We start from the raw sequence: 19255 nt of genomic DNA, 5'->3' as shown, positions 1-19255 counted from the left end.
AAGGAAACCCACCAGCTAATGAAAGATACTGAGTCCAGAGATGACATCACCTGGTCCCTGTTCTGCAGTCTTGATGCTGATGCTCGAAAGATCAGCAAGCTAAAGAATCAATTTTTTTCCTCTAAGGCTATGTCTACACTAGCAGTTTTGTCAGTAAAACTTTTGTCGGACAGGGCTGTGGAAAAAACACCTCCTGACTGAGATAAGTTTCACCTACAAAAGTGCCGGTGTGGATAACACTATGTCATCTGGAGATGCTCTTCCACCGACATAGCTACCACTGCTGGTTGGCATAGAACGGCTACATGGAAGACCTTCCAGTGGTGCAGCTGCAGCGGTACAGCTGTGCCCCTTTTAATCTGCCTGGCAAGGATGCTTTTTCTCCAAACATTTCAAAAGTATGAACAAGAGAGCGTGTATGTGTATGTAAAAGAAATAGCGCGTGCTTATTCTAAATCTGAAGTAAATCCTAACTTAATTGCTTCATGTCCCATTGGGTTATAAAAGAGTATCTGCCCCCAGAACGGAAATTATGGGTTGTTGGTCACTTTGTATCAGAGAGAGGGAGATTAGGTGAGGAAATAGTTAACTGTAGAAAGACAAGGTGGAAGTCATTCAGTAAGTGGCAACTTTAAAGAAGTCTGGTAACTGGTTCAGGAACTTAAAAGCAGACTATGACACCTTAAGTTTGTACAAGAATAGATCACGTGTTATATTAACTCCATGATTTAAGTCTTAACTGTTTTCATTCTATGATCTGGTCAGTTCTTGATTCCATTCCATTATTCTCAATTTCTTGATTTATTAGTTCAATTCCAATTATAATTTTGATTTGACAATTGAGCTGTTCAATCCTTAAATAGTTTAGTAAAAGGTGTAATAGTTTTAGTTAGAAGTTTACTTAATTTCAAGTTTGCTTTAATTAGTTTGTAATAAATCCCTTAAAATCATAAAGCTGTTTTTTTTCAAAATAGCAAAAAGAGATCACAATACCCTCACCTGGGAAAAAAATTAATGTCGTAAAGTATACCAGAGCTCCTTGGCTCTGTCCAAAAACTGGTATCTTTATCCCTCACATTTTTGTCATGTTCAGCTATATTAGGTTTCCCATGGAGCCTAAACAAACATATCTACTGATTATACTGCCTTGGGGACACCATAGATGATAACACTCCCTCATTGGTGTTTACTCCTTTCAAATATTTTTATCTTCTCCCAGGCTCCTTAACTGACAATTAGCAAAAGTACCGTATATGACTTAGTAGTTCTTTCGCGCTTTGCACATATCCTTGTGACTACTTTTCTCTGAATTCCCTCCCAATTTGTCCACAGGTGAAGCTGAATGGTCCTATTCTGTTAGCAGAAAGTAAAGTGAAGTCTATAAACCAGTTTTCATTTATTTCTGTACAAGAGAAACAAACTAAAAACCAAATGTAGGTGCTAGATAATGAGCCATTCAGACTGTCAGCATTTTCCAGAGATAATAGAAAAGAACCCCCTTTGGGTACATTGCAGAAACACTATTTAATTTCTATCACAGCTTATTTAAATAGTGCACTAATTAAGTGGAATTTGCAGTTCCATAACTAATGACTAGTTAGGTGATCCATAGGATTAACTGATAATTTTATTGTTTGATTTGCAGAGACCAAGCATGGTCAAAGTGGTGGAGTGGATTGATTATGAAACTCTGGCGCTGTTGTTTGGAATGGTAATTAAAATGTAACTTTTGCTCTAAAAGTGCTGGAATAATTGTAGTCAATGTCTAGCCATTTCTTTTTATTTGTTAACATCCGTTTAACTGAGAGTTGCTATGTTGAAAATTTGGCTTCTTTTGAGTGTTTAAAAACTGGAGGCACTCAAAAACTTGGAGAAAATGAGGCACTTTGGAAAGTGTTGGTCTCTGTTTCTTCCCCTCATAAAATGGAGTGATAACTAAAACTGTATAAATAACTGATTTTTTGATTTGCTGAGTCAAGGTGGAATAACATTTCTTTTATTGGACCAAGTTCTGTTGGTGCGAGAGACAAACTTTTGAGCTTGCACAGAACTCTTCTTCAGGTCAGAAGAAGATCAGAGTTCTTCACGGCATTTTTTGGTTTGCTGGCAGCTCTGAAAAATTGAAAAAAAAATGATTTGATCCAAAATGAATAAGAAAATTGCACAAAAATGTTGGTGAATTTATCCCCAGAATGAGCATTTTAAAGGACAAGAGCTGGAGGAGGAGTTCTCCTAATATCCTTTAGCCCAGAGTTTAGGGCACTCACCTTGGATTTTGGAGACACAGGTTCAATTCCCCTCTCTGCCTGATGTGAATAGGGTTTTGAAATTGGGTGTTCCACATTGCAGGAGAACACCCTAGCCACTGGGCTATGGGATATTCAGATGTGTGGCTCTCTCAATCTCTTATTTCAGCTGTTCTACTTTGTATAAATAATTAAATATACATAGAACTTAAACTTGGGTCTCCCTCGTTATAGGTAAGTGTTCTAACCACCAGTCTATAGAATTATTCTCACTCACTTTCCCTGGCCCAGTGACTATTCTCTGTATTATTAATGACAATGAATAGTCATTGGGCCAAGGAAAGAGAGTGAGAATGACCCTATAGCTTGGGAGGATTTGAACCTTGGTCTCTGAGAGCCATAACCATTGTGCTAAAAGTTATAAGGAGAGCAGCAGGAGCCACCACTTCTGCCCCTGAAAAACATTTGTGTCTTTGAGAAAGTCACAAATATTTTTGGATCAACCAAAACTGCATTTTGGGGCAAATAAACTATTAATCCATTTTTTTTTGCCCATCTCTAGTGATAATACACCTCCCATTGAAAGGATTTTTGAGATCTATAAGTGAAAAAGCCTGCATACGTGCCAAGTGTTATCACTAAGACAAGATGGGTAATACATTTAATTGGACCAACTTCTGTTGGTGAAAGAGACAAACTTTGGAAAGTGTTATCACTCTCATTCCACTTGTTTATTTTATTTACACTAAACCTTCCTCAAACATATTTGACTAGAGAAAGTGATTTCCTTTGTCCTAATCAGTGTTCTGTTATGAGCCTGAATGAGCAATTGGACAAAAGCATATACCTGGCTAGACTATAATAATATATCAATTATTTGTCCACCTCTAATCCTATTAATCTATGTTGTCCCTTTGTGACTGAAATATGCTAAGGTATCATAAATAGACAAAATCCAGTGCCATCTACATCTGTTGCCATCTATGAATTTTAATGACTTCCTGCATCCAAAAAGACTGGGGGACCAGGCAATCTCCCAGAAATATGGAAAAATTTAAATAATCTTAGGGAGTTGATGTCTTCTAGACTCTATAGAGCATTGCTGAAGAAAACAATTGTAAACTAATGACCACTTTTGATTAGCGAGAAGGGCAGAGATATTTGTAACGTGTGGTACCTACCAAGTAATTAGGAGTGAAATTCACACCTCTAGGGAGGCTTGCACAAGGTCTATGCACCCCTGTCATTCTGAATAGGACCACGGCCCTACTGCACAGATGTAAATTTTACCATAAATGCCAGTAATAGAAATCTGACTTCTGATGCATGGCACCCTGATTTATGGCTGATGTCCTCTCCAAAAACAGGACCAAAATTGTGGCAGAGATGCAGGACTCCTGGTTAAAGCAAGAAACCAAACCATTCACTTTTTTATGTAAATAATTCCATCCTTATTTCTTTCTTTTTCTGTAGATGCTTTTAGTGGCCATATTTTCAGAAACTGGATTTTTTGATTACTGTGCAGTAAAGGTAGGTTTATTGTGACATCTTGCATTTAAATTCTTTACAGTACTGTATTTATATTACTGCAGCACTCTTACATATTTATTGAACTAATGAAACTGCTGTTTAGTCAAAACTATTAGACTAAATGCTACATTTAAAAACATTTATGTAAGGACAATTTACATTTGTCATACTACAAAGTATAGTGGTCAATTTATAATTTTTTAAGGAGCTTAGTGTTGAGGAAGCATTTCAAGAAATGATATTTTTATAAGTTAAGGCCACAGACCCTGATTCAGTAGGGTACTTAAGCACATGCATAATTTTAAGCATGTGAGTAGCCCCATTAGGGTGACCAGATGTCCTGATTTTATAGGAACAGTCACTATATTTGGGGCTTTGTCTTATATAGGCACCTGTTACCTCCCATCCCTTGTCCCAATTTTTCACACTTGCTATCTGACCACCCTAAGTCCCATTGACTTGCTATCGACTGTGTGCAACGGAGCTGGGCTACATGCATAGTCGTCCGTGTCCAGTCCAGAGGACAGAAGAAAGGAGGTGGGGTTGGGCCATTGAGTTTATGTTTATATATGATTAACGGCCACAGACCTTTGTGTAGGGGTTGAACCAAAGACTCAGCTGTTATTCTATGTGAACAGAATGGGAGCATGGGGTGCACAGCCCATGGGTTGGGAGAATAAATTCAGTACTCAGTCATCCCATACATAGTTTCCTGTGTAAAGCTTGTTTACTTAGATTGTATTCAAGGGAGTGAATTTCCATATGAATATTAAAGCAGGAATGCAGGATTTGAAGTTAAAGCAAGAGAAAACAGGAAACCTGGATTCTCTTCCTGGTTCTGCCACAGATTCCCTGTGTTACCTTTAGCAAATCACTTACTCTTTCTGTACCTATTTCCTCATCTGTAAAACAGAAATATTTTCCTACCTCCCTAGAGTAGTTTGTAGCTAAATTAATTAATGTTTGAAAAGCATACTGAAATCCTTGGATGGCAGACCCTAAAGAGGTGACTAGTATAACAAATATCAGGGGGTAGCCGTCTTAGTCTGTAACACAAAAATTTCACTCCATGCATCTGAAAAAGTGGGTTTTTTACCCACGAAAGCTTATGCCCAAATAAATCTGTTAGCCTTTAAGGTGCCACTGGACTCCTAGTATAACAAATGTTCCCCAGACATTGTTGCACCGTCTTTTATAAAGTTGTTCACTGGTCATTTCTGAAAATGAAGCTGATATGTTCCATGCCTTTATGCCATTGCTATTTGCTTGGTTTTATTAGGCTTACCGACTGTCTAGAGGCAGAGTGTGGGCCATGATTATCATTCTGTGTCTTATTGCTGCAATTCTTTCTGCATTTTTGGACAACGTTACCACAATGCTTCTCTTTACTCCAGTAACCATAAGGTATTTTATGTTTTGCCTTTGGCGTTAGTTGGTTATAGCTACCAATTGCTAGTTGGTGTGTGTCAAAATCATATTTGAGATGTTTGTTCAGCAGTTTGAATGGACCTTACAACCCCAAATGCTCTGACTGTAATTAGTATCTAGAGCTACAACTTTTAAAGAGTTCAGCTTCCATATCTTCATGTGTCAGTTGTGAGCACAAGTCCAAGTACTTATAGATTTAACTATCTCTGCAATTAAGTAGGTACAGATGCAAGTACTCTGAGTTGTGCCCACATTTGAATTGTAATTGCAAATTGCACAACCCATTTAATTCTGGGCTCAAATTGCTCTTGCAAACAGGGGTGCTGGAATTTTTGAAAAAAACAATCCAAACCCAAAACCTCTGTTCCTTCATGTCCAGACTACTGTTTATGTACAATTTTGCCTCCTAATGGATGATTTAAAGAAATTATAATCCCTGCTAATACTACTGGCAATTATTCTGTACTGAAGAAACCTTTTTGGAATAGAAGACTCTGAATTCTATCCTTCTTGATCTCCATGAAGTGGATACAATCCCAGATTAATTTCATATTTCTAGATTAATCATAATTTGTTTATTAAAACAGTGACTTTAGTTACAGTAGCTTTCTGGAAACTGCATGTGATTTGTAATTACATTTAGTCCATGTGATTATAAATCACTCTTTGGCCTGAATTTAACCTACATTCAACCTAGTAAATCCAGTTAATCCAGTTTTAAAAAAAACAAAACTGGGGTGGGGAAGATGGTTTTAAATATGGCATCGGGTATGTAACACTTGCAGTCCTTATCGTATTCAAGTGTATAGAATTGTATGAAGATGTGCGGCCCATTAAAATGTAGTTTACAGCAGAAAAGGTCTGTTTTGCAAGTGGAATTTATTACAGGCTGGGAAACAGCTGGTGAATGAAAGCTCCATTTGTTTGCTGTATGATTATATTTTAAACATCATATCACTTTTACTCAAACAGTATTTTTATCACTTACAGTAGGTAAAAATGAAATAGTTAAACAAGCTTCTCCAATTATTTTGCAGAATATTTGGAATTAAATAAAATGGAATTGGTAATGGATTGAAATCCTAAAAGTCTACACGTTCTGAACCATTGTTTACATGTAATACTACAGTAGCATTTATTCTGTTTTATACTAATCCTATATCCAGTGTTATAAAATTGTAACATCAGCATATGAGAGAATCTTTTATTTGAATTACTGTCAGTTGTACTTCTAAACTAGAAAAATCACAATAATTTCTACTCTAATGGTTATTCTAAAAATATAAGGTTATTATGTATGTGTATATTTCTGAAAATCTCATGCTACGGGTCATTCTTTTTATCCCGTTGTTGTTCTCCTTAGTCTTTACCTATAATTTCCAAGTGCTATTTTATACTGTTATTACCATGGAGATGAAGCTAACAGAAAAGTCTACTGATTCCATGACAATAAGGATTCAGACTTTTATCAGTGAGGCATAAAATATGATGATCTGTTCTTGTCACATTTTGTGGTAAATTGTTTTTAGAAATAATTCAATAAATAACCTTCTTTAGCTATAACTTATTTTAAAACATATTTTGAATGTCAAGACACTTTGATTTGCAATGTTTTACAAAATTGTCTGTTTATATGGGAAATTGAAAATCTTGGATAAGTGAACTATAACGGTTTAATCCTACAGTTCAGGTAAACATTTTTTAATGATCCCTCACAGCTTCGCTTTTATAGACTACAGTAAGCATTCTTTTTGCAAAGTTTATCTATGCCCCATCAAGAAAAAACAGTAAAGGAGCACTAAAGTTGTACAGCTATACACTCAGAAGTCAAGGAATGACTTGTGCAACTGCATTTCAATGAATTATAGAATCATAGGACTGGAAGGGACCTCAAGAGGTCCTCTAGTCCAGCCCCCTGCACTCATGGCAGGACTAAGTATTGTCTAAACCATCCCTGAAAGGTGTTTATCTAACCTGCTCTTAACAGTCTCCAATGATGGAGATTGCACAACCTCCCTAGGTAATTTATTCCAGTGCTTAACCAGCCTGACAGCTCGGAAGTTTTTCCTCATGTCCAACCTAAACCTCCCTTGCTGCAATTTAAACCCATTGCTTCTTGTCCTATCCTCAGAGGTTAAGGAGAACAATTTTTCTCCCCACTCCTCGTAACAACCTTTTATGTACTTGAAAATGGTTATCGTGTCCCCTCTCAGTCTTCTCTTCTCCAGACTAAATAAACCCAATTTTTTCAATCTTCCCCTCATAGGTCATGGGTTTTAGCCCTTTAATAGTTTTTTTTTGCTCTCCTTTGGACTTTTTCCAGTTTGTCCTTAAAGTGTGGCATGCAGAGCTGGACACAATACTCCAGTTGAGGCCTAATCAGTGCAGAATAGAGCACTTAATCCAAGCAATACATTCTTTATCAAACCCAAATTTTGCTAACACATGCAAAAGATAGTCGCAAGCTATGCGGTCAAAAGCCTTTTTGGCATTTGAAGAAATGACAGCTAAGGGTTCCTCAGACTCTCTCAAAGCAGCAATAATATCAATCAGTTGATGCAAATTATCTGAGCCAGGTCAATTATGAAGGAAACGCACCTGATTTATGTGTAAACTTTAGCTAAAATCTGAGTGTCACAATTGATTAAAGAAACTGGCCTGTAATTACTACATAGTTCAAGGTCTTCCCCAGGTTTAGGAATAACTGAAACTGCAGCTTCTCTTCCAGTAGGCAGGAGAGGTTGCTCTTTCTTGGCCTCACTGAACATATTCAAAAATATAGGTATTAAAGTTTCAGAGAACTTTTTGTGAAATTCAGTCGAGATCTGATCTGCACCAGGAGTCTTTCCAGCCTTCATTTCTTTTATAGCCTGAGCCAGTTCCGTGATTTCTAGAGGAGCATCTAATAGTTTCTTCTGCGAGTCAGAGAGCGGTGGCAGAGACAATCCAATAAAACTGTTATCTAGGGCATCTTTACTGATTCGCTCTTCAGCTAAAAATATTTTTGAATAAAACTGTTGACATTGTTTATTAATATTGGAATGTACTGTATATAATTTGTTACTACTATTGTGAATAACAGCAATCGTATTTCTGTTAGTCTTTTCCTTAAGTCTGCATGCAGCAGCTTGCCATCTCTCTCAACAGATTCCCAGTAGCTTTGCTTCAGACAGAATGAGGCAAACTCAGCCTGTTGGGACAGAAGTTTGTTGATTTCATATTTTAGATTAATGAAGATTCTGAGTTTCTGGGGAGGAGGCAGGAAGCATAGTGTACCGTGGAGCCCTTAATTTCCTTCACCACAGTATAAACTCTGTGTTCTCTCCATTTTGTTTTGAGGATGGTCTAAGAGATGATACAGCCTCTGATGAAGGCTTTAAAGCACAGGCGATGTTGTGTGTGGGGGCACACGGGGTCACATGACCCCCAGATTTCCACTGGGCCGAGCACGGCTGAAGGGACGTGCCTGGGAAAGGCACCCGCAGGGAGCCCCGCCAAGTGGTGCCCAGAGCAGTGAAGTAAGACTGGGCTGGCAGCGCAGATCCCCGCCTGAGAGGGTGCGGGGAAACCTGCTGAGTCTCATTCCTTCCTTGCTGGCAGCTGCAGTTACCTACTTGTATGTGTCTGGACTAGCCTGCCTGGGATGTGCAGAAGAGCTCAGGGAATCAGCTGGGGCAATGGAGAGAGAGGCAATGGGGCCTGGGGAGCTGAACTGGGCGTGGGAGGCTGGGGGAGGAAGCGGGGGCCAGTGGAAGTAAATTGATGATAACCCTTTAACTCTTCAACCTCAATGAGAGAGAGAAAAAAATAAAATGAACTAACATATCAGTATCAAGTAGCACCCATCAACTTGTTTGGAACAGCCATATCAGATCTGAGAGAGCAATACATAAATTCCATAAGATCAGATCCTGGCATACATGTCCCTTCTTGTGACGGAAGAGTCTGTAGATTTTTTGAGATATTTTTCTGCCTTCTGAGGGGAACTGAATAATACTATCTTCTTGCCATTCTTAATATGGAGTGTTGCCAGGTATTTAATAATATACTTCAAGGACATCCGCCTAGCCAATTGTTTCACTTTAACAGCTACCCTCAGTGCAACCACATCATGGGCATAATCTTGAAAGAGCAGTATTTTAATTGCTGGTTCTCCCCATAACATCTCCTTTTTTTATCTGGATTTCTTCAGTATAAGCTCCCTAGTGGTTAACTTCTAGAACTTCACAATCAATGTTCTAGGCCAATCTTCTGGAGCTGGCTTGGGGGCAAGGGCCCGGTGTGCGCACTCTATATCAAAACAAAAATCTACTGGCAGATCCAACAACGTCGTAGTTTAGGGACAAATTCAGAGGATTTACCTTTCTCAATTCCCTCAGGGATACCCACAATCTTGATGTTACATCACTGTGAGTGGCTTTCCAGATCAATTAGCTTGGTCTTAATAGTCTTGATACCATTACAGTTCTTCAGAACCTGTAATTAGTAGTTCTTTGAAATCATCTTCCACTTCAGAAGTTCTGTGTTCAGCTTCTCCCATCAAGCTGGATAGAGCATGCACTCTGAATCTCAGTCACGTTGACCTGTAGGGTGGAAACTGTAGATTTAATTTCAATGGTATCTGCAGCCACCTGTTGTAGTGCAGCCACCAGCTGTGTTCGAGCTCAGACACCATTTTGTCTGTACAAGTGCGTGAGGCAGATTTCTTCCGTCTTTGTGGATTTGGAGAGGACGACGCAGAGCTAGAGGGCATCTTGTGGGTTTCAGTAGTCAGGCCCAATATTCCTTAAGGTTGGAGGGGCGGTGGGTTAGGCGATGATGTTTGGGGGTACCCCATGGGTGCTTCAGAGCTTAAGCAATCTGAATCCCCTTGGGTCACAGTGCCCTCTGGTGTCACCCAGACACAAATTTTTAACACTAAGGATAATTCTGTATCTCTTAGGCACTTAGATTGCTTATGGGGAGGGAAGTACTATTATCCCTATTTTAAAGATGGGGAACAGAGGCACAGAGAGATTGTTACTTGCCCATAGTCACATGGGATGTCTGAGGAGAGCAGGGAACTGAATCTGGTCGACAAAGTCCCAGGCTAGCACCATAACCACTGGACCATCCTTCCTCTCTTCCTCTAATTCACCGCTGGAACAACTTATCTCACGTGATCCATTTTCTGTCATTTGAACTCTTTGCATCAAAATAGGAGGTCTTTCTAAAAGAAGATACTGTAGTTTATGGGCACAGTCACTTGTTAAAATTCTGTGCTTGTATATTCAGGAGATCAGACTAGATGAGTATGATCTTAAAATCTGAGATTCACTTAAACAGAAACAGCTTTAAACTTAAACATGCTTAAATCCATCCCTATTCAGCAGATCATGTAAGCATGTGCTTAAATGCCTTTGAAATCAAAGGTATGTCTACAGTGAATTTGGGAGGTGTGATTCTGAGCTCAGGTGAACAGATTTGTGGTAGCTCAGCTTGAGTTAGAATTCTAAAAATAACAGCATGGATGTTGCAGTAAAGATGGTGGCTCAGGCTTGCTGCTCAAGCTTAAACCCCTAGGATTGGGTGGACTTGAGTGGCTAACCTGACATGGCACCAGTGCCACAAAGTCCACCTTGTTGTTTTTAGAGTATTATCTCAAGCTGAGCTGGCATGAGTCTGTCCACCTGTGCTGGGAATCACACCTCCCAGATGCGGTGATGCTGTACCATGTGAGGCTTAAGGATGTGCTTAACATTAAGTTGTACCTAAGTGCTTTGCTGAACTGGGGCCTAAGACTTTGACGCAGGAAAGCATTTAAGCACATGCAAGTCCATCTCTGTTCAGTTATGCACTTAGACATATGCTTAACTTTAAGCACAAAATGGCTTAGCACATGCTTAGTCATGCACGTGTTTAAGGGCTTTCCTGAATAAGGCCTTTAGTGAACAGACTGTGCAAAATGTACTGTGTACGCACAGCATGATTTTAATGGACCATAGCTTGATAAACTCATTCTAATGTTCTGAGATACTTCTCACTGACAGCGATTTCTTTACAAATTGCTTAATATCTATAATCAGCTGTTCTGCTGCTAGTGAAGTTAAAAAAATGCACGCATGCATGCAGAAAGTGTATTTTCTACTCTCCTTGTACTAAAAAATTGCTGAAATGCTCCTGCTCAACCTTAAAAAAATAGTTATGGGCAGAGACCACACTTGGCAAATTCTAGCCTGAAAGTTTAATGTGTTAGAAAGTTATATAGCATGGGGAAGGGTTGTTAAAATGGGAAGGCTCATGTAACTTTAACTATAATTCAACTGTTGTCATGATTTGCTACTTTTAATATTGTTTTTAAAATATGTATTTTGAATGCAGTAGCCATTGCAGAATATTGTAAAATATAAGTATTAATTATGAAAGGCCAAGTTTTAACCTTTGTTCAACAGTTTGGAGTTTCTGACACAAGTGCTAAGTTTTATAAATCATTTAAGGTTTGAGGCAATTTAATCAAAGGTTAAGGAGCTGATTTCATTTTCTTATGTATACTGCAGGTTATGCGAGGTACTTAATCTTGATCCTAGACATGTCCTGATTGCAGAAGTAATTTTCACAAATATTGGAGGGGCTGCCACAGCTGTCGGGGATCCACCAAATGTGATTATTGTTTCAAAACAGGAAGTGAGGAAGGCGGTATGTATTGTAATCCATTGTGTTACTAAAAATACGTGCAGATATGGGTTTATTCAGTAGTTTAGACCTTTTCCTCCCACAAACATACATATAAGGAAACAAAATGCACCTATTCTCTTCTGCTATTTTATCGTTAGTGCTGTTGGGTAGAGCTGGGTGAATTTTTTCAAACCAGAAATGTGTCGAACAATGGCCTTATTTCAGAAACAATTTTGTCCCCTCCACATTTTTGATGTAATCCAAAAAGGAACTCACCTGCCATTTTGGGGGTATTTTTTACCCCATCCCCTTTTTTCAGGGGCAAAATGGAAAAAGGAAGGAAGGGAAATAAAGGGCAGAGGCAGGTGAGAAAATTGCTTGGGTTTTCAGTGAAGATTTCCCCCCAAAATTTCAAGTAAACAAACAAACAAATACCCTATAGAACAAAAGTGATTTTGAAATTTTTGAAACTTTTCACAAAAGAAGCTTTACTATATTTCAGTCAGCGCTGCTGTTGGATAATGCAAACTATAAGACTGCTTTGCCTACTGTAGGATCTGGCACAGAATTGCAAGCCTCAGGTGTGGTCAATTATTGTATACTTTTATTGAAGACACAGAGAACAGGCGACTCCCCCCACACAGTTAGGACTCAGCTTGCTGCTAGCCCCTACCCAGAGTACAATGGCTTGAGAGGTTTTAACTTCCAACCCGAAGCTCCAGTATTCAGAATATGTGGTTCGTTTTGCTGGCTAAGTGAGGTCAATGAGAAAAATAATATGATCTATGGTGTACTGCACAGTAGGAGCTCCAGGCATTTGATCTTGGAACTTCTTTATTCACAGCCTCCCCTTGGCTGCAGATGCCTCTTCCTTCCTTTGAGGGTGTGTAGGGCCCCTGCTCTCAGGCTTTTAGATTCTTGGAAGAGCTGAGAGTCATGTGGTTCTTCTATATCTCCCATTATATCTCCCTTTGTTGAGAAAGAGGAGTCCCACTGGCCTCCCACATTTGTTTTGTAAGTGGGGAGTCACAGCTCCTTAGCCCCCCTCATCGTGCTCTTTTCCAACTCTCTCTCCTTCCTCTTGGGAGGGGGAGAGATTACCTCTCTGCTCACTCTGATTACTACAGTCTTTTGGGAAGTGGGGAGACAGGTATATCCTCAGCATGCTCTCTCTCTCTCTCTCTCTCTGAGGAACTTGGTGTTTTGAAGCAACAGGAGAAGGGTTTTCTCTTCAGTGGCTGAGGCCCCCATTGGCCCTAGCCCTGTGATGATGCAGGCGTCTGCGTGGGTGGATTGGTTGTTAATGACATTCATAGTGTCTGCATCCATGGGATATGGTTCTAGGCTAGCCCCCATGACTTACCCAAGCCCTCCATAGAGCAGTGTAGAGCCATATCGCTGGATGCAGACACTGTGAATGTCATTAACAACCACCACACCCAGGCGGACTCCTACATCATCACAGGGCCAGAGTAATGGGGAGCTCAGAGAGGGATTCTAAACAATATGAAAGGAACTATCCCTTCCAGAGCTCCCTCAGGGATGGAGTGGTTCTGCCTACAGTAAGCGGCACTCTCTAGCCCATAGTTTATTTGGTAACAAAAACCTCTAAAAATGTGTACATGATACTCTTTGCTGTGGCCAAGCCTTATAAATCCAGAATAACTTTGCAAACTTAAATAAAGAAATATCACATAGTATACTGCTTATAGTGTCAAAATAAACATTGCAGAATAGAGAGGGAATTGTTATATAAAGCTCTAACTTTAAATTGGTTGTGTATAGCTCTTAATTATCAATTATGTCAATGTTGCTATAGCTATAAGGTCTGTTCTAATTAACTGGATTGTTCTTAAGGAGGATAACAGTGTACATTTTGAGAAACATCTTTCAAAGCCATAGTGTTTAATAGATGAAGTTTATCTTCAAAAACATCTGAAATGTATTAGTAGAAAATCACAGTCTAGTCATTAACAACTTCGGCCTGTAATGTTCCTGGTATTCATTGGGTGGTGACTTTAGTAGTTAAACTACACATTTGCACATGTGCAACTATTCAGGCCATCTACTATAAATGAGAGTAATTTGTATCTGTCATGAACTGCATTTTCTCAAATATTCAGAAAGTCGATAAAAGTTTAACATTATAAATGAGGAAAATATTTAAGCAACTAAATACAAGGACAAAAATGTATTTTTTTTGGATAGTATTTTGATAATTTTAGGAAGACCCAGTTTCTAAATGCCTACTGTATGTGATATCTTAGCAAATTCTGCATTTATGACTCCAGCTTAAACAAAAATATTGAAAAACTATTCAAACAGTTTAACTTTTTGGATTGTTTTTAAATCTATAGCATATTCGTGAAATTAAGACTTAGGGTAAATTAATGAGGGCAATCCTGCAAAGCCTTATGGGAGTAATTCTTATCCCTTTTTGTAGTCTCTTAGCAGTCATAATTACTTATGTGAGTGAGGTTTATAGGATCAAGCCCAAGAATCTGCCTAAAAAGTTTAGAACTTGTATACTATATTTGTACCAAGTAAATGTGTTATCTTTTAATAAGTATTTTAATATAAAAAAATCCCCAAACATAGTAATTTAAGCCACTTTCATGTAATGTTACTGAAACTTTTAAAATTAATATTTTATTTCTATATTTTCCAAACAGCCCCTCCTTCTTCTGTCATCAGTAGCATGGACTTAGTGTTGTCACTGTAGAGACTTCCTCGATATTTTCAATGAAATTTCTTTATCTACCAGTTTTGCATTTCCTTTTGAGTCACTTCTGAGAGAATGATTAATGCCTCTATTGTCCAATCTATGGAGAGCTTACACAAGTACCCCCAGCATATTGTTGTTACTGTCTAAACAGTAACAATATTACAGCTTTGCAATACTTACTTTTTTCTCTCATATGGAGATCGGTTAGGAAACCTCTGAGATGTTTATGGCTAAGTTTTTATTTTATATATGTGCAAATGGTACACGAAAGTGAGAAACTCTCAGAATCCTCCATGCCACTGAGACTGTAAAAATACAGGCTCTTTCTGAACTGGGGTTGATTTCAGTGGAGCTGCTCACATTCTTAAAATTACATGTCTAAGTGCTTTGCTGCACCAGGACAACATGTGTTTGTAGCTTAAAGTTTGTGGATTTAGCAGGAAGCAGAGCTGTTTAATAGATTAAACATAGGGCCAGAAACTTGTGAGTTAGATTCCTGGCTATGCCAGTAAGGGCATATCTGTACGAAGAGTTAGTACACAGCAGGGTGCAGTGCAAGGCACTCCAGCGTGCCTTGCACTAACTGTCCGTGTGGACCCTTCTGCTGGGCACTAATGGTTCCCTAGGGTGCTTTCCATACTGCTGTAGGTCAGTGTGCACTGGGGAACTGTTAGTGCTCAGCAGCAGGGTTCACAGAGAGAGTTAGTGAGTGGCACGCTGGAGTGCTGTAGATTTACACGCCAGCTTGCTGCGCACTAACTTGCTTCTTTGATGCATGATGTTAACAGGAGAGGGAATTAAAGTGGAAAAGAATGGAAGGGAGGGGATCCAGCACAAAAAATTTCCCCTTCCGTAGGGCTGAGAATCCATTGCCTGGCGCCTTGTGCAGCCATTTCAAAGTGGGCATATAACACTAGAATTCTGATCTGGTAGCATTTTGTACTCACTCTGCACAGGTGTGAATGACTACACAAGGAGCAAGGGAATAGAGGGTCGGATCCTATGTATATGTGAGAGTGGAGGACACAAACAGGAAACAGAGAGAGGCTTTAAGGAAAGGTTGGGCAACAAAAATTCTCAGCATCTCCTAATGAGTTTATCAATCTATTAAATATATGACAAGATCCCTTATTGTGGCCATATATCTTTCTTGTTTTGTGACCAAAACCAGGATAACATTATTAAATTAGTTCTAGAAAACAGGACATTTTTAATACTTTGAAAAAACTCAGTTCATTTTTATTTCATTTGTTTGTCTCAGTTCATATGGTGTACTCATCACTGTAGTAGTATTTGAGAAGATAGAACTTTCATAACGATGCATAACTTTATTATGCAAGGTGTAGGGTCATCACAAAACTTTCATTCTTTGGATTCAAAAGATATTTACTGTGATGCATTATTAGTTGGTTATAGGTTATGATAAAGTTAGCATCTGTGGTCTATGAATAAAACTTACTTGTAAACCTGCAGCATTTATGACTGAAGCTTTGTATTAGACTATAAAAGTATTTCAAGCCATACAGATGGTAAAATAGTGGACCATAAATTAAGGTGGCCACCTAATTCAGAGGAATGTTTTTGCAGAGTTATTGTATAATAGTTCTATAAAACTTCCCATTGCTTTACAAAATTTAGGATCTTTCCCTTATTTGCACCTTTGCAGTGGTTTCTTCTCAGAAAAATCTGAGTGATTGTGTGAACGCCAGGCTGCTTAGTGCTGATGTCATAAGCTATTTCTTCTCTCACGTTCAGGAGAAGCTATGGATCTTCATCATTGTCTAATTTAAATATTGTCTTCACCTAAATACGTTCAGTCATTGTCTCTCCCCTTGCACATGGGAACAGGGACTTCTTGTGATGCTAGGAACAGTGTAGAATTCAGTCTCTCGGAGTTAGATGGGAGAGAGATCCAAAGCAGAGCTACAAGCAACAGCTTTCTTTTTAGGCTTTGAAGTGGTTTTATGTTAATATTCAATGACACAGCAAAAATATTTGACACCAAGACTTTAACATCATATTATTCTGGTTATTAACTTACATTTTCCAGTTCAAGTCCAGCCTGTTTTAGTAGCCAATATTTTTTCCAAAATTTATGGTCACATAGAGATTAATTGTTAACACTATTAGAAAGAGGGGATTCCATGCTGTCATATGGCAGATGGCACTGGTTCTTCGAACACTAACAGCTGTTGAGTTAGTGACTGTTAAAATCAGACCAGGATGGAAGTACCAGTTACAAAGAGGGAAACAGAGGAAGGTAAGATGGTATTCAGAATTGTGTGTTTTAGGTCCAATGTCATGTGAATCGCTCGCAACAGAAAATGAATGTTACCTTCTGCAGTCCATGTAGCTATCAAACTGTGTTAGTGCACATATTTTGTAGACATAGTTAAATGTGTAGACATGGTTGATAACTTTGAAAATGACTACAACCAGCTAATACAATCTTAGGTCTATTAAAGATGTTAAACAGGGTCACACTAGTGTTAGATGACACTAGTTTAAAATGTGTTAGATGACACTAGTTTAATCACGGCCTCTTGGGCATGGCCATGGAGACTTTTTATTTTGGTTGTTTCTTGTTGCTCTTGAAATATAAAATAAAGGCCATTCTCAGTGAAAGTACAGTATTTGGTTGCTCCTTTTGAAAGGAAAAAAACAAACTGTACATTTTCAATGATATCTTGCAATTATTTCTGCTCTTGGTCATTCAAAAGATATGTTTTGGCACTGGTCCAAGGCTTAAGTCCTGGATTGTCATATTTAAGTGTAATTTTCTCTCTCTGCCTTAAAACTGCAGACTTGTTCTCAGAAAATGTTATGTGCAAAGAAGTAAATTTCACACCTCCGTAAGCACTCAGAAGAAAACATGCCAGATAACATGAAGATAGTGATATATTATTTCAGGAAAATAGTGTGTTCCTGTATTTCAGTACGAAATAGAAACACTTGTAGAAATTTGTGCTTAAATACAAGAACAGATGCCCATTTGCTTTCAGTTTTGGAGTCTCAGAAAATAGAACCTGTAGGCTGTAATCTCCCTAAAACAAAGCCTTAAGGATGCCTTTTCCATCTGGGAAGGTTGGGATATTTCGCAGAATCAGTGAGGCCCCAAGTAAAGGATATTTGCAGCACCACATAGCATTTGCCTGACACGCTGAAACCTCCTAGATGAAAATTATTTCTAGTCTCCTTTGTGCAAGTCAAAGCTATTTGAGCCAATTGTGCGAGAATAATCTTTATGAAAATTCATGGAACCTTTGCAGTGTTCAGTAGACACATTAACCATTTAAATTGTGTTCAGAGATAAAAATAATAAAAATGTTAGAAGATAATTTTTCACTGACTTGTATGCCCAATATAATTATTTAGTTGAGTAAGTGGTCTATATAGGGCTGAATCATGGCCCTGGCTATATAGAAGTGCAGGGGAGTAAGGGGATGTGATGTGCGAGGTATGTGACTGGTAGAGGATGCAGGCTCCATAGGAGTGCTACCTCCCCTTCCCATGCACAGGGATGGGGAGGTGATGGAGAGTGGGTGGAGCCTTGAAACTACCCCCTTTTGCCCCCATTGGTGCAGCTATGTTACCATCTTGGGTTGCAGCGAGTAAACCCTTAGTGCAACATATTCCCTCCACAGAGCAGCACAGGGATTTAGTGGGAGATTGTGACTCCCTATGTCACAATCCCCTCCTTGGGTTGCTCCAGGGGCAGTGCAACAATGCATTACCCCTATGTTGTGTTCTGAGGTGAAATCCAGACCAATGAAGGGTTGTTATCACTTGCCCTGTAATCCCAAGTGCTTTAAATGCTCTGTTGCTGGAGCTCCCCTGTGGGAGCCTGGACTGCTCACAGTCAGCAACAAGCATGCATTCTCTGTCTGTATGCTGTGCAACCCTCATCTAGCACTCTGACATCAGCAGTTTGCCTCCTGTAGCAACACAGTTACTCCCTGGTTTCCATTAGCTTTGATTATACCTGGTGAAATGACCTTAATATACCCCCAGTCCCAATTTTCCCAAAACGTGTGCCCTCCAATGTCCAGCCCTTTCCTGAAACATTCAGAGGAATAATAAGGTTGGTTTGCTCCTCTAAAGAGGCAAAATGCACAGTTTATCAGTGTAACTGAAGTAAACGGTCACTTCAATTCAAACACAGCACTTAGATTAAAAGTAAAACAAGTTTATTTAATTACAATGACGTAGGTTTTAAGTGAAATCAAGTATAAGGGATAAAGACTGAAATGGTTACAAACAAATAAAACTCAAAAATGTTTTCGAATGCTATGACTTTACAAGCTACTGTCTAGGTATCAGGTAAGATTCTTACCACACACTTCTTCCAGCAAGATGACTGACCACCCCTCTCTCTGGTCAGGATCTCTCCTCAAGGTTCCTTTTGCATCTTAGGTGAAAGATAATTTGCGGTTCTTTGCCCCTCTCTTTCATAGTTCAGTGAACCTTTTAAATGGACTCTTCTGAAGGGTACCCCACAAAGTAAAGTTCATTCGAGCTGTGAGGAAGGAGACTGGGAGTCTGGTAGTGAAGGCAACCCCATGCTGCTTTCTTCCTCCACTGGTGTTTGCTTTAATGCAAATTGATCTGTTCCTGTCCCCTCCAATGCAAATGAATGGCCACTTGACATGTGATTGCCAATAGATTCTGATGA

At 39.0% G+C, this 19255-nt stretch overlaps 1 protein-coding gene across 1 annotated transcript in view; it reads left to right on the top strand.

The window, feature by feature from the left end:
- The window catches only part of OCA2 (OCA2 melanosomal transmembrane protein), a 340000-nt gene that overhangs the window by 163255 nt on the left and 157490 nt on the right, over nt 1–19255 (top strand). The window contains exons 11-14 of the mRNA XM_007063202.4: nt 1646–1711; nt 3720–3776; nt 5056–5180; nt 11741–11879. Of these exons, the coding sequence (XP_007063264.1) occupies nt 1646–1711; nt 3720–3776; nt 5056–5180; nt 11741–11879 (387 nt within the window). The remainder of the gene's footprint in view (nt 1–1645; nt 1712–3719; nt 3777–5055; nt 5181–11740; nt 11880–19255) is intronic.

This window comes from Chelonia mydas, chromosome 1 (assembly GCF_015237465.2).
Source record: "Chelonia mydas isolate rCheMyd1 chromosome 1, rCheMyd1.pri.v2, whole genome shotgun sequence".
NCBI classification, from domain to species: Eukaryota; Metazoa; Chordata; order Testudines; family Cheloniidae; genus Chelonia; species Chelonia mydas.
Note: the sequence above shows the minus strand (reverse complement) of the source record. Positions and strands in the feature narration are given on the sequence as shown.